We start from the raw sequence: 16,234 nt of genomic DNA on the forward strand, positions 1-16,234 counted from the left end.
CTTGGCCATGCTTGATGCTGCAGGGAATTCCTAGAACAGTGTAACACAGCATTGGCAGCAAGAACAGAACACCCGAGAGATAATACCAAGACACTGGATCAATATTTAAAAGACTATATTTCAAAGTCAGATACTTTGTAAGAGCAAATGGACCTAATGAGCAAATTCCACTTTTTAGTTCTTAATTTTTCACTAATCCTCACAGCACAACAGCTAGTTATTTTTGGGCAAGCTGAACTAAATACTGTGAGTGTTGTGTCCCTCTAGATCCCTTCTAGTTCAGCACAAATACTCTGTGAGAAACTCTAGTGTAGCTTACCAGGAGCAGGTTAGAATTTCAGGCTCACATGGTACTTTCTGATAACCCCCCATACTACATGGAAGCTACTCACTCAGCAGCAAGTGGAATCCAATGGAACAGGGAAGGAGCAAGAAACAGAAAGGTAGGGAATAGCTGCAGGGTTGGCAATTGTCTCAGTCAGGGTTTCTATTCCTGCACAAACATCATGACCAAGAAGCAAGTTGGGGAGGAAAGGGTTTATCCATCTTACACTTCCACATTGCTGTTCATCACCAGAGGAAGTCAGGACTGGAACTCAAGCAGGTCAGCAAGCAGGAGCTGATTCAGAAGCCATGGAGGGATGTCACTTACTGACTTGCTTCCCCTGGCTTGCTCAGCTTGCTTTCTTATAGAACCCAGGTCTACCATCCCAGGGATGGCACCACCCACAATGGGCTGGGCCTCCCCCCTTGATCACTAGTTGAGAAAATGCCTTACAGCTGGATCTCATGGAGGCATTTCCTCAACTGAGGCTCCTTTCTCTCTGATAACTCCAGCTTGTGTCAAGTTGACACAAAACCAGCCAGTTCAGCACAGTATAACAGCGTACACTCAACATGCATGTATGAAACCTTGGAAATAAATAAATTAAGATAAATAAAAAAAGAAAAGTGTGGCATAGCTCAGAAGTAAAGCATCTTGTACTTGTGAATGAGACCCTGGAGTTGACATCCTCCCCAACCCTCACCTCAGCAATAAGGAGAGGGGTAGAAAGGAAAATGTTTGGTTCCTGACTGCTTTGATGAACAGACTATGGTAACTCTGCATTTACCATAGACTAGGTCACAAAAAAAAAAAAACAAACAAACAAATAAACAAACCAGGTATTATCTGCCTGCTCCTTCTGAAGCATTCACTATGTAAGAAATCCAACTACCCAGCTGTCCTGCTGCATGCACAACAGTCCAGAGTGAGTCCAGCCTTCCAGCAACATCCGTCATGGCATCAGCCCTGTGAAGGAAGTTATCACTTCCATACTAGACCATGTACCAGCTGCACGTCCCTGATCACTAGGAACAAAAGTACCATCCACCTAAGAGGCAGAACTTAACCAGCATCTGAACAGTGTGAACAGTGGCTGATTTGCTACAGTTAAACTTAAGGTGCTTTATTATAAAGTGATATTGAGTCATAAACTAGTAAACCAGTGTATGGGTGTAAAGGAGATCAGATTGTGTAGAAAATAACATATTCAGTGGCTTGGTCTACAAAACCAAGGAGAACCATAGCCAAATATGGCATAATATATCTCTACTGAGTTACGTTACTGAATGTAGCAACATAATTATTTGCATTGGCTAGTAGGAATCTATCTCCTTCTTACCAGAACATAAATATCTAGGACAAATTTATAACCAGAACCATGCCAGAAACATTCATTTAGTGTCAAACATCAACTAGGTGTGACAGGTCCACTGCTAAAGGGAAAGGATTTCAGTCCCATATATGGCTCCCATGCTAAGAGACTGACTGGTCAAGAAGCAGTCTTGGAGGGAGCATAGAGCCCCACTTTCTGGAAAGCCAGAAAACTGACACATTAGGAGATTTAAGAAGAAGGTACCGCCAAGGCTCTAAGCACACAGACAAAACAAGTGGAAACAAAATGGATGGACCCGATTCCTAGCCTTGAACTGAATATTCCTGGCATTGTAGAGGTGATTTAAGAACAACTCTAGAGCATATGTATTTCCTCTCTCTAGTTACACTAAACATAAAATATGAAGGGCTTTATGTGTTCACTGCTGTAAAAAAAAAAAGAGGCAAAAATGTAATAGGATATCAAATTAATGATACTCTTACTACATCAAAGAATTCTGGAACTCTGCCAAGAAGATGGCAGGTAAGGGCACTGCTTTTAGGACTGATGGCCTGGGTATGAGCTCCAGACCAAACATGGTTGAGGGAGAGCACCAATTCCCACAGGCTGTCCTCTTACTTCCTCACAGGCACACACCAAATTTATTAACTAACTAATGTAAGAGAAATAAATTTTAAAACAATTATAATTTAGAGCTTTCAAGACAGCTTTTCAGATAGAGGTGTGTGCCACCAAGCCTGATGACAGGAGCCCACACAGTGGTGAGAACTGACCTCCTGCAGGTCGTCCTGGAACCTTCAAATACTTACCATGATGGCACATGCACAAACACCCCCCCCCCACACACACACGTAAACTTTTTTTCATTGTTAAACTTTTTTGACAAATCTAAATAAATCTTAGTTGCTCTGATATAATCACAAATAAGGACTAAAAAGGGAAAATAACACTTAATCTTATTCCTGTGTTAACCAGAAACTAGAAAAATTTCCATTTGTAAAAGGTTTGCAGTGGAGAGATGAAGTCATGGAATCAGAACCATCCTAAAACTTAAACCAGGAGATAAATTACAAAACAAAACCAAAATCCCCTTTGTTTGTGTTTCAAAGCTGATTAAAGTGCACTCAGTCAGAAGAACTGACAGCCACAGAATCACCCGAGCTGTAAATGCCACCAGCTCTAACTGCTATGAGCTCAGGTGCTCTTTCACTGGTCTCTGTGATGTGTTTTATCGTAAACACAAATCTAACTCAGCTTCAAAACACTGGAAGGATTTTCCCTTTAACAAATCCAAACTGGCGAAGACGGTTAACAAATCAACAGTCATGGGTCACAGTGATAATGAATAAGAACATTACACCCTCATGGCTCTGAAGTCGTCTTTCCTGGAGATGCCTACAGTCCTCTCCAACCAGCTAAGCCTTTACAACTGCTAAAAAGTCCCTTCACATCCACAGAGAACTGCTTCTAAAGGTATAAACACCAAGTCTGTGGGATAAAGGGGGACAGAGAGAAGCAGGAAGAGCCTCCTTCTCTGCTGGCAAGGCTCTCCTCTTCCAGTCTCAAGGAAGTGAAAAGGAAGACTCTGGCTCACTGGACTGAGTATGAAGTGAGTTGCTGTGTCCTTGGAACACAGAGCAGAGCTTCTTCTCAATGGGAAACACCCACAGGGCAGCAAGGAGCAGGGAAGCTAGGAGACTGAAAACGTGCGTTAGGGGACAAAGCACTGCCACATTTGCATTGGGTAGAGATGTGGTACACATGCTCTGTGGCATGCTACGGCTTCTTCCTGGTGCACCGGAACACATTCAGGAGGAAATGACAAGGTGAGCCGCTGAACTTTCAAGTCATAATTTTCAAAAGTTTCTATGCTGGAAAGGGTTGTGTCTTACTGCTACCACACTGACCTGGTTACCAGGTTACAGGACTGCAGGGTTATAGTATAGGATAAATATGACTGGTGTGAGAAGGGTTACCAGGTTACAGTATAGGATGAATCCGTCTTGTGTATGAATGTACTGGATAGGATGAGTGAGAGCCAGATTCTTAGAGTAGACTCTCAAAGCTAAAACCATCTGACCTCTCCTCCAATCCATGAGAGTGCTGACACAAATGGCCTCTTCAGGCTCTGAGACTGGGTTTCCCTGATTGAAGGTGGCTTCCACACAGTAATGGCGGGGGTGGGGAGTGGGGGGTCTTACAAGAGAATTCTTCTCATGGCTCAACTGAGTCATCTCTTACCTCCATAACTAAAGGAGCTAGGCTGCATGCAGTATTCCCGTGGAGAAGGAACATGCACAAGTTTGAGGCATAGACTAATAATTTATGCACAAAAGTAAATGTTATTCCTTTGTGTAAGTAGGAATACGTGTAAAATGAATTCTTAATGCTACACTAAGAAAATCAGAATGGGCCAACTTTCTCTGTATGACTCACTTAAGAGAGAACTAGGATTTTATGATTAGCTCATATACACGGAAGGGGCTTAGTTATCCTTGTGGGCTGATGGATGATGACAGCTGCATTTAATGGTGTTAGACAGAGGCATGGACCAGAAGCTTCAAGGAAATTAGAATGATGACTTACCATGTGCTCCTTATGCATATACAATCCTGCCATCATTATATCCCCAGGAAGGCCCAGGGGATGCTTTCGTCACCAAGGCATCACTGTCATTAACTGGAGTGTTAGTTAGTATAGGGCATTAGGTATCCTGCCAGTCACAAAGCTCACTATATAAAGTGACTTTTCTGTTGTTCTCGCACTAGCCTTTCGCTTTCTTTGTGGCTCTTAGGACAGGTCACTTACTTACCTGTTTGGTGCTTATTTATTTAGGTTTGGTTTCACCGTCTCTTTCACTGGACTGCACAAAGGCGCATCCTGTTTGTTTGTTCATCATTGTGTCTCAGTTGTTTATCACAGAACCAAGCACACAGGCACTCAATAAGAGATTCAAAGAATAACCAAAGAAACACAGATTGTCTGTCACTGTCAATATGTGGGCCCAGTCCCTCCATTCTCCTGGAACAAACACACTCATGAAAACATCATCCTCCCGAAAAGAAGATTCACATGTCAAATAAAGCTTGTCATAGGGCTGGGAATGTAGCTCAATCTACCGAGTATTTGCCTAGCTTGTACTAAGGCCTGGGTTCAGTTCCTAGAGCCACTTTCACTGGATGTGACAGCGGACGGTCATCCTAGCATTCAGGAGAAGGTGACAGAAGCATCCATAACCATACTGGGAGCACTAGGCCAACCGGAAACATATGAAGCATTATCTCAAGAACTTATTCTAAATCCCCTGCCGTGTGTGTATGTCCCATCAGCTGGGGGCTGCTGCTGTAACTTCTACTAAAATGCTACGTTACTCAGAAAACACAAAATACTCTTTTTAATAAAGTCAATTTGATGAATGTCTTTTCTTCCATGAAAATACTTGAACAGAATCCCATTTTGCCCAATATTCATGTCACCTCAAGTTGTAGGTTAACCAAATTTTCAAACATCATCACCTTGTATCTCTGCACCCACCCCAATTCTACACAGGTGGCACTCCCGAAGATGTGCTATCTAGGAGACTGAATGCAGTCTTACCAACATTTCAGAATTAGATTTAACCAAAGCTTCCATTTTCTGATTATGAACCTTTACTTGTAACAACCAGCAGTCGCTTTCACTAAAACTAAATTTCTATACATGCCAAACTGAGCATTCCCACCCTTCTGAAAGTAATTAATGCATAACTACTAAGTACTGAAGAATGAGGCAGAACCAAGACCCAAGCACTAGGCTACACTCCACCCCTCACTGTGGCCACCTCAGGCTCACTGGAGTCGTGTCTCCATTAAAGTGCATATTTCAACAAAAACTGCAAATCAGTCCATGTCATGACTTTAGAACTGCATTTACATAGCTGAAAACTTAACCTGAAAATGGCAAAAGGTCTATAGAATTCTACACATAATTTATAAAGATTTATACTCACACAATAAGGCACAAAAATGATTTGTTTTTTGAATTCCACATGCTTAATCAAGAGCATCCAACTGACATGGTTTTGGGGCCAGTGTATAAGTAGTGAAAGTATGTGGCCTTCCTGTGGCCCAGTGTCCTCTCAGCACCAAAACCAAGACCAGACTTGTTTTCCCACCTTAAGACAAAATCTAATGTACAATCTGCTCAGCAAGACTAGCAAAAGCTGTAGGAAAGTAACACATACGTGAAGCTCTCAGAGAGCTGCGGTCACAGGAGAGGACACATGTGATGGCGTGAACAGTAAAGACCCCTGCAATGCTGAATGCTGGAGACAGGAGTTAATAATAACCCTCTTCATCTAAATGAAACTCTTTCTTTGTTAGTTGGCTCCTCAGAAGTCATTAAAGCATGAACCACAGTTAGAAACAGGCATTGTAACAATTTAATTTAAATCAACTACAAATGTAACTCAGTTACTACTCCTCTTTGGAGGGCCCAGGCCTTGCCTTGAGAGTGGATCTTAGGTTCCTTGCCCAGATGCCATTTCTAGCTTCAGTTTCAGTTCTTTTGAGGCACCAAAAACAAGGAGGAAATGGGATGGGGGAGTTTGTGGAAGGATAACCGAGAAAGGAGAACTAATTTGAAATGTAAACAAATAAAATGATTAATTTAAAAAAAGCAAAAACAAAAAAACAACAGGTATGACACAACTAGAAATCAAATTTCAGTATTTTATACTTAATCTTAGCTATGACACTGGAAAGCAATTTCTGCTCATTGTTTTTTCAGAACCAGCAACAGTTTTTAAAGAAATGACCCTCCCTTTTATAATACCTCATCATTCCAAAATATGAAGCCAGCAGTTCAGAGACAAACACTTAGCCAGAGAACCATCAAGAAGTGTGCTGATGACAGACAGCATACAAGTTTATACAGGAACAGCAAAGGAAGTGTACAGCACTGACTTTCTCTGCTTAGTTAAGGTAGACTGCTGGCATGTCAGAATTCGGGCACAGAACTGAGCATAGCGAACCAAAGGGAAGACTGCAGAAGGTTTCCTGTCACATGTGCTGGTTCCTACCCCAGTGGACCTCATCACCACATATCTGAAAACACTGAAATTCAAAATATTCCAAGAAATTAAAAAAAAAATCTTTTAGTAAACCACACTAAAACTAGTCAATTTAACTCTTATTTGAACTAAATGTGTCATTAAAAGGTATCTTAATAAAATCAAAATATTTCTAAAACAATTCCATGTTTTTTTCTGAGTTATAAAAATATCTAAATTTAAAAAATCATAATCTTAGCATTCAGGATGCTGATGTAGGAGGATCTCAAGTTCAAAGTCAATATCCTATGTAACAAGTTCAAGGCTGAACACAAGGAAGCTATCTCAAAAAAAATTTTTTTAATATTATAGTAGAAATTTAAGATGTGCCATTAGCAATTTGAAAGGTATTTCAGCATTAACACCAAAGGAGTGTGCCACTGGGCACTGCTTAAAACCCGACTTAAGAGTAGTTATTTTGGTGATGTGGGTTTAAAATGTAAAAACTTACTGATGTTGTTGGAAACCTGATTCAGTTTATCCTGGGACCTGCTGATCAGGACAATCTTCATCCCACGCTTTGCTAACTGAAACAACGAGAAAGCTAAATCACATCTCTGAAGTTTATTCTAAAACATAAATTAGATGAACTCCTATTTTAAGAAAAACCTAAACAGGTGGATAACACACACACACACACACACACACACACACACACACACACACACACACACACACACCCCAAATGATCTAAAATGAACAGTTTTCAAGAGTTGCCCCACAACCTTAAGTTTCTATCTAACCAAGCATTTAAGTCTCAAACCACTTTGGCAGGATGGTGGCTTCTACTTTTTATTTTAGGCCAATCTACACGGGTGTGGACATTTTTATATTGTTATACATCTAAGACTTCTGTAATTTCAATTTTAGGATTTAAAAAGTTGTCAGAGGCTAGATACACAGAACAAATATCAGTGAGCCAAACAGCTACAATGTTACATTAACTACATTAACTAACTACAGTAACCACATTCATCTTAAAATTTGCATTTGGAACTTGTAGTTAATCTTCACTATCAGCTAGACTTAGACTTACAATGAAAACACACTTTTGGGTGTGCCTATGAGAATGACTCTAGAAAAGTCTAATTAAGGAGAAATTTCCCACAAGGACTATGAGGTCCTGGGACCACAGTTAAAAAGCTGAGCACAAGTACCGCTAAATCTTAACTACATATGAGGTAAGTGGGGCTGTCTTAAGATCTTGCAGTCATAACTTCTCTCCCACTGAACTGGAAGCCAGACTAAGTCTGCCTTGGGTTGCCTTTGCAGAGTATTTTGTCACAGTTCTAAGTAACATGGGCATTAAAATTAAAGGGCAATCAAAATAAAGGACATTAACCATTGCTAATGAATAAATTAATAAAGAATTTATTGAAGAGAATCTTCTACATACATATGAACACAATACTATACACTGTTGCGCAGAGTGAAAAACATTCACAGCCATGTGTTCTTGTCATAGTCACACAAATAAAGAAGTAGAGAAAAACACTAACAGGCTAACACTTTGTACTGAACGACCAGACAATTCACAAATGAGCAACACTCTGGGTGGTGTGAAGCAGAAGCAATTCAGTAAACTAATTCCCAGTAATAAATCCTAAAGTCAGCTTTTATTAAGTAACAAGTAATATTGCAAATGAGGCTGTGAAAGATCATTTTTTATAAAAATAACAAGCCCTGGTAATTTGCTAAATTAATCTGCTATAGAAACACTAAAGAATCCATTAGAGAATATTGATACTTTAAGAAAAAAGAGAAACACATTAACAAAGGAGGAAGGACAGGAAAAGCTCTTATGTATAGAAAATACCAACCAAGTATGGTAGCTCAGGGCTATAATTCTAGAGGAAGGACTGTCATGAGCTTTGAGGTAAGCCAGAGTTACATACATAATGTGTCACATATAGACTAGCTAAGGCTAAAGAGGAAGGGATGAATTAGGAAAAAAACTACTTAAATTACAGTCAAGTAATTCTGGCAAAATTGTCAATGGGTGTAAAAAAACCACTAGACTAAAAATTATCTAGAAAATGGGGTATATATAGTCCCAAAATATCACATCCCATACCCCTATTACCTTATGAGGAAGAATTTTGTTAAACAACATCTCAATATAATTGTTTGCCTTCATATAATCAATAATGGCACATACAGTGGGTTTTGCCTCTTTTTTTTTTTTTAAGATTTATTTTACAAGTACACTGTAGCTGTCTTCAGACACACCAGAAGAGGACATCAGATCTCATTTCAGATGGTTGTGAGCCACCATGTGGTTGCTGGAATTAGAACTCCAGACTTCTTCTGGAAGAGCAGTCATCTCTCCAGCCCCTGTTTTTGCCTCTTGATACTATGAGGTCAGGAGGATTAATATCACTTCTATTACCATTTCTGTTAAAAATGTTCACTCTGAATCTAATCATTTTTTTCTGCAAAACAACTGACCTGCATTTCTCAAAGAGCCAGTTTTATAGGGAGCTGAGAATCTATCTCAGCAGTAGAGCTCCCCCCAGCACAAGGAGCCAGCAAGGTGGCTCAGTAGGCAAAGGTCTGCCACCAACCCTAATGACTTGAGTTTGATCCCCAGGACCCACTCATTATAATGAAAGAATTGACTCTCCCCACAGCTTGTCCTCTGATCTTCACATGCATGTTGTGGTGTGCATGCATCTACAAACGCACACACTAATAGATGACTGTGAACTAGATGGCTTGGCAGTTAAGAGTGCTCTGCTCTTGCAAAGGACCCGAGTTCAGTTTCCAGCACCCAGGTCAGGCCGCTCATAACTCCATAACTCCAAGGGGTTCAGTGCCCTCTTCTGGTTTCCTGTGTAGTGCAATCTCTCTCTCTCTCTCTCTCTCTCTCCCTCTCTCTCTCTCTCTCTCTCTCTCTCTCTCTCTCTCTCTCTCTCCCTTTCTCTCTCTCTCCCTCCCTCCCTCCCTCCCACCCCTCCCCCTCTTGCTCAGTCTCTAAAAACATATTTGTACATAGAAAACCAAGGATCTCCATTAATTTTAAAGGCAGCCTGGTCCACATAAGAGTTCCAGGCCAACCAGAGCTACAGAGTGAAACCCTGTCTAAACTATATAAATAAAACAAAATAGGCATAATAAATTTTTAATCAAAACTACTACTGAACAGATTATTCTATTTTTCTTATTTTTAAAACAGATTCTGAAAATCACCTACCTCTTCTGCATATGATTTTCCAATTCCATCAGTGCCACCTGTGACAACTGAGACACAAGAGAAATAGTTTAGTTTCAGAATGACATGATGTGGTCCAGTAGAGACCACCAATGACACCCAAACACACCAATACAGTATTTGATATGAAAGAGCAATATCCAGGGCTGGGTGTGTAGGTTAGTGATAGCACATAGAACTTCTCATGTATGAGGGTCTAGGTTCAACTCCCAGTGAAATAAATAAATAAGCAATACCAGTATTCAAATTTGGAATTAACTAACAACTCAAATAGTAAAGAATGGAATACCAAGCATTGGCAAGGATGTAACAAAACTGAAGTTCATGAGAGCTTCATACCTTACCAGTAGTGGCAGACTCACACGATCATTCTGAAAAAACTGTTTGTCAATATATTTAGAGATGTTTGCCTTAAAAGCTAGCAATCTTCAAGAGACAAGTGTCTAAGTGAGGTGTACCAAAAGTAGCTTTACTAGTGTTTGTGCTATGTGCTAGTAATGCCTAAATACTAATCTATAGAAGAATGGATAAGTAAACTGAGGTATAAGCATATAATGCATAATTAACTATAATAAAATGCACCGTGACACATACAATACCTGAACATGACATTATGCTGAGTGAGAAAAGATGTCTGTTTCTTAGTGTCACTCAAAGAAATGTACATTTATGAAGTACCTGCTCAGCCACTGTCCTTCCTGAATTTTAAAATCTTTTTAGAAAAGAAAAATAAAATTAAATAAAAACTATACGGAACAAGTCTTTTTGTACCTATGGCCCAGTGAAGCAATGACCAACTTCACATTAATATTACTTCATCTATACAACCACATCCTCTTCTCTCAGATTTTTTAAAAAATTTATTTGTGTGTATTTGTGTTGGAGTGAGGTTTTTGTATACTGTTTGCAGATGTGTCTCTGTCCCTCCTTACCTGCCTAAAGCACCTTCTGATTGGTTAAAATGAAAAGCCTATACACTAGAGCAAAAGACAGAACAATAAGGTTGGACTTCTGGACAGGGAGAGGAACTCTGTGAAAGAGTCAGAGGCCGAAGATTTGTCACTAAGACAGACACAGAGGGAGTGTGATGATGAATGAAACTGAAGAGAGGTACCCAGCCACATGGCAGCTCTTAGACTATATAAATGGAATAACTGAGTTATGAGCTAATTAGGAACAAGCCTAACTTAAGGCTTAGGCATTTATTAATAAAGGTAGTCTCTGAGTCTCAGACCTGTGGGCAGGCATAGACAGGCCCACAGTTACATATGTGTGTGCACTTGTGCATGTGTGTGTTGATGTGTATATATATATGTGAGAGTGTACAGATACAGAACTCACATAATGCCATAGTATGTGTGTAGAAATCAGAGGACCACTTTCAGAAATCAGTTCTCTCTTTCTACCAAGAGCTCTTAGATTAAACTGAGTTTTGTCAGGCATGGGGGTGCAAATGGTTTAGGTTTTATCCACTGAGGTCACTTTAAAATTAATTCCAAACACCATGTTAATTCATGTCAAAAAAGCAAAATTGATCATCAAACTTCTACAATGGTCTCTGTCTCCTCTTCTGTCTCCTCCAACTCATTCACTGTTGAACATCCTGGGTAATGGGTTTCAGCTTTCTCAGCCTGTCATTTGCTGACTGCATTCCTCTGATATAACATGTTCTCTTCTTTAGCAGTTGGATATAGATACCTGATCAAGCTGAGATTTATTTTTGTGTATGTGCAAATGCTCCCTAAGGGACAGATAGTGCCTGCCTACACAAGGAGCCTGGTGTAATGACACATTTGCTGTGTTAACAGCCAAAAGTCATCACTGCTGCAATCCATTACTTCATTAGGCTGCAAAAGTGACATCTGAGCCCATAAGTCGCCCTCATCTACTAGCTAGAATCTCCGCACGAAGCATCCCTCCTTCACTAATGGTTGCCATAACAGAGCATGGATTCGAACACAAAACCAACACTTAACTTCGTCCACTGTCAGTTCTAAAATTGGCTGCCCCGTAATTTCCAAGATGATCCGTGTGTTTTATTCTAATAGTTTGTTTGTGTGTGCTTTCATTATAATGGTTTTGTTTGTAAAGAACACTCACTCATGGGTTCTACAACTGTTTAAAATGATCTATATAAAACTGACCAGCATGTGAAAGTCTCCCTTAGTCTCTGGAGACTCCCAGGTCCAGATTTCACTCACACTCTCCTTGACACACCAACACACCACAAGCCAAGGGCAAGCACATGCTAGCTAGCTATCCTCAACTCTCCCTTTTCTTCTCTTTCAGACTCCTCTGCTCTTCAAGATCCAGACTCCCATTCCTTTCAAAGCCTGGTCCAGGCTCCATCTGGAACCGCACTGTTCCAAAATACTTAAAGCAAAGAAACGTTTTTCTGTCCTCTGATGCCTACAACAAGTACTCTGCAAAACTGAATGCCCTACAGCATGTTAGCACTCTCAACCTTGCATTGTACCGCCATAGTCTCTTGTACGTCTTTATTATGGGACACTACAATACAACCCTATAATAACCAGAATTTGATAGAAAGCTGAGGGTGTAGCTCAGTGGCAGAGTCTTTGGCTAATACATGAGACCCATAGGTTCAAGTCCCAGTACTCTAAAGAGGAAAATGGGCTAAGACAAAGGTTGTATCTCTCACAGGTCGATGGCATGACCCTCAACAAGATTACCCTCGCTTCTGACAGACACCAATTTCAGAGGTCTCTGCTGGCCTAATCAACTGGCTATAACTTGGAGTGGGGATTCCATTTCCACAAGTAACTCAAATTGAATAATTCAAAATTTATTAAAGGCTACCTACTAATTCACTTTATTGCAGAGGACACAAGTCAATACGAACTGAAGAGCAGACTGTAACACAGTGGGAGAGGATCCCACAAACAGAGCTTCTATCCCACCTCAGTGAACTGCATCAGAGCACAGACACAGCCTCCCAGAGTATGCATGGCTTTCCCAAGTAGGACTTCCACCCAAGTTCAAATTCCACTATAAATACGCAGGAGGGAAGCAATCTTTAACTATTCTTCCCAAACTGGAGTTGCGCCACGACCACTAGGCTCAAAGCTTCAACCTCTAATGGAAGAGTCTTTCTATCATGAACAATTTGTTAGCCTCAACTTCCAAAGACTTACCTGGAACAACAAAAAGTAAAGATTTAAGAGCAGAATTGCACATGGCTTCCCCTCCCTTCCTGTCCCTCCTCTCCCACCTCTGGAAACAAGGACAAAATCAGGCAAAGTCTTTGTTACACAATTATTATGGTTAAATATCCATAGAGAACCAAATATTAGACTATAATTACATTTCACTTTTCAATCAACTTTCTATCTTTCCTGGACACAAATTTGTCCCTCCTCCTTTCTGTGGTCTGTTTAAATCCTCTTAGATTCCCTAAAAGTCTGTCACTTTTGCTGTTGCTTGCTTCTTTACAACAGAGTCTCATGTCACCCCAACTGGCCTCCCCCCATATGGGAGGAGCTTCTCATCCTGAGTCTATACTTCCCCAGTGCTGACATTACTGATACAGTCATCCCTGTCTTAACAACCTCTCTGATACCACCAACCCCACTCCAGCTCTTAGGAATGGCCTTCCCAGAGCACCCTAACTCTCCTCTACTTCCAGTACTTTTGTTAGGACACCATCTTGGAATTTTCCTGCCTTTCCTGTATTAAAGTTCATTGTTTCTAGATCCTATTTTCCTGACTTCGTACAATAGTAGACTTGGCAGTAGCTTCCCAAGGGGGAAAAAATGCATGGAGACGCTTTGATAAAACATTTTTTAAATTATTAAGATACATTTTTAATTTTTCAGATAGCTTTAGCTGCACATTTTTTAAAAGTGAAGTTAGTACAAAGAGTTACCTCCTGTTAACATCCTACATGACTCTGCTACACTGGGCACAATCTATAAACCAACAACACGGCATCTACACTCCATATGTAGTGAAACTTCCTTACTCTTAACTGAATGTCTTTCTTCTTAGTGCACCATCCAAGATAAAATTATATATACTTCTTATCAAGTTCCGTGTGTTACAATGAAACTTCTCTTTCACTAATTAAAAAGGTGTGTGTGTGTATGTGTGTGTGTGTGTGTGTGTGTGTGTGTGTGTGTGTGTGTGTGTGTGTGTGTATTGTGGGGGGGGGGAGCGGTGGGGAGAGACAGACAGATAGGCAAATAAACTGGAAGTGGTGACTTCACTTATGCACCTCAGCTCTACTTAGTCAACCAAAGAAAAAAGTCATATGATGAATGTAGGACAAAAATGAAGACACGATTTGAAGGATGATAAGAAATATCTTGTTTTGCTTTAAAGCTACAACTTCATAATGAGTTTTAAGTTTTATTTTTATATAAAATAACACTGTGGTTCTCACTATGAAGATTTGATCATACTTAATGTCACGAGAGTTAAAGTCCATTGTTAAATTTAGGATGCTAACCAAATCATCGCCTTAAATCAAGAGTCTGCTGGCAACAGCTTCTACAAAATTAAGAGAAAGTGGGGTTTTTTTTAAATTCTTTTTATTGTTAAATTTTTCAGTCATGTGCAGGCATTGCCTTTCCAAAAAGCAAGGCTCTTTACTAATATGCATACAAAGTTAGCAAAACTATCATTCATCTCTCACAGGCACTCCTAAAACAACTTCTAGAACATCTGTATCTCATTTTTCTTATTCCTCCCTTATTTACTCTCCTGACCAAAGTGATCACCCCACAGTACAAATCCAAATGTCACTTTCCTGCCTAAAACCTGTCATGTCTGTCCCCCACAGCCAAACTGCTAAGCCAGTGACTCCAAAAGGAGATATTAGTAATGTTTTGGTGAATGAGTGAATGAGTGAGTGAATGAATGAAAGAATTCAGTGCCCCCTACCCTCATCCTTTACCAAGTCCTTGGCATGTTGACCTTAACCTCACAGCAGTCATGCTGGAGTGTGTTCACTTCCTGCAAGGTAACCTCTCTCCACAGACACAATCCTCTATTCTCGTCTTATTATGCTATGGTTTGAGTTTGTTCTTTGGAAAACTGAGGTGTTGAATTTCAATGGCCAAAGTGGGGCCTTTAAGAAGTATTAGGCCACGAAGTCTAGAATTTTTTGTATGGAATTCATTGAGGCTTCACAGAAGCATGCAGCCATAATTTAGCCTCTCTGCCCTCTGCCCCTGCCACGAAAAGAAACTGTATTCCAGAGGTACAGCAAGTCACTGAACTAGAGAACACTTTCATAATCACACATAATCACACCACACAAGAATCGAGCAGGCTCGTTGGCTCCTTGATCTTGGGCTTTCTAGCACCACGCGGACTAATGCCACTTTCTGGTTTTTACATTTTTGCAGCTGTTCTGGCAGCTCAAATGTACTAAGACATACCCCTGTAGGGTTCTGCTTCCATCCTGGAGGTTTTCAGTTGAACATCTACCCTCCTTGTCCCTTCCTGGACAATTAGCCTATCAAGATCTTACAACTCTCTACACTTCTCCTTATGACATCAATAACTTAAGAGTTCCACAGGACAGGGTCTGTCTGGTTCTCCAGAAGCTAACTGCTAGGGCAGTCACTAGTTTAAAAAGAAAAATAAAAGAATAACTTAAAGCTGGAAAGACAGCTCAGTGGTGAAGAGCACTTGTGACTCTCATGGACAATTTGAGTTTGGTTCCAGCACCAACATGAAGATTCATAAAGCATGTATAATTCCAGTTCCAGGGAACCAATGCCCTTTTCTGACCTCAATGGACACAAGGCATATATACACACATACATGCAAGTAAAACAGCTACAGACATAAATAAATATTTTTAAACATTATCTTAACAAGATGATTCTTGAGGCTTTGCTGAAGAATAGACAGATACGTGAATGAATGAACAAGATTCTGAATGGAGAGTTAGCTTCTTGCAACAAGACTTACTGCTTCATTCACTCCTTATTTGGAAGTAACACACTGCATCTCCTCTCAACATCACACAAGAATCAATCATCTAAAATGAGATTTTTTTTAAAATGCAATTTCAAGATGCTTAACCTGTTTAATGAACTTGTTAGATATATACTTTCAAAGAAGGCTATGGATTTCCTTGAAAGTAGCTGGTCTGCAATGGCCCATTCCAAACAGAATTAGAAGAGGAAAAGTACCCATTTTAGATTAGTAAAGAAATCCGATTTCACTGTTCTTGTCCCTAAGACTTGCTTCTTGGGTTAACAGTGGGTATCCTCCGATCCCATTTTGCTATGGAGTCAGGGGATG

General features: G+C 40.2%; 1 protein-coding gene across 1 annotated transcript in view; it reads right to left on the reverse strand.

Moving 5' to 3' along the window:
- Positions 1-16,234, reverse strand: part of HSD17B12 (hydroxysteroid 17-beta dehydrogenase 12) — a 124,500-nt gene that overhangs the window by 71,166 nt on the left and 37,100 nt on the right. Inside the window, exons 2-3 of the mRNA XM_080931759.1 lie at positions 9,941-9,987; positions 7,199-7,274 (exon numbers count right to left, since the gene is read on the reverse strand). Coding sequence (XP_080787885.1) covers positions 7,199-7,274; positions 9,941-9,987 — 123 coding nt within the window. The remainder of the gene's footprint in view (positions 1-7,198; positions 7,275-9,940; positions 9,988-16,234) is intronic.

Source organism: Micromys minutus (genome assembly GCF_963924665.1).
Source record: "Micromys minutus genome assembly, chromosome: 17".
Lineage (NCBI taxonomy): Eukaryota > Metazoa > Chordata > Mammalia > Rodentia > Muridae > Micromys > Micromys minutus.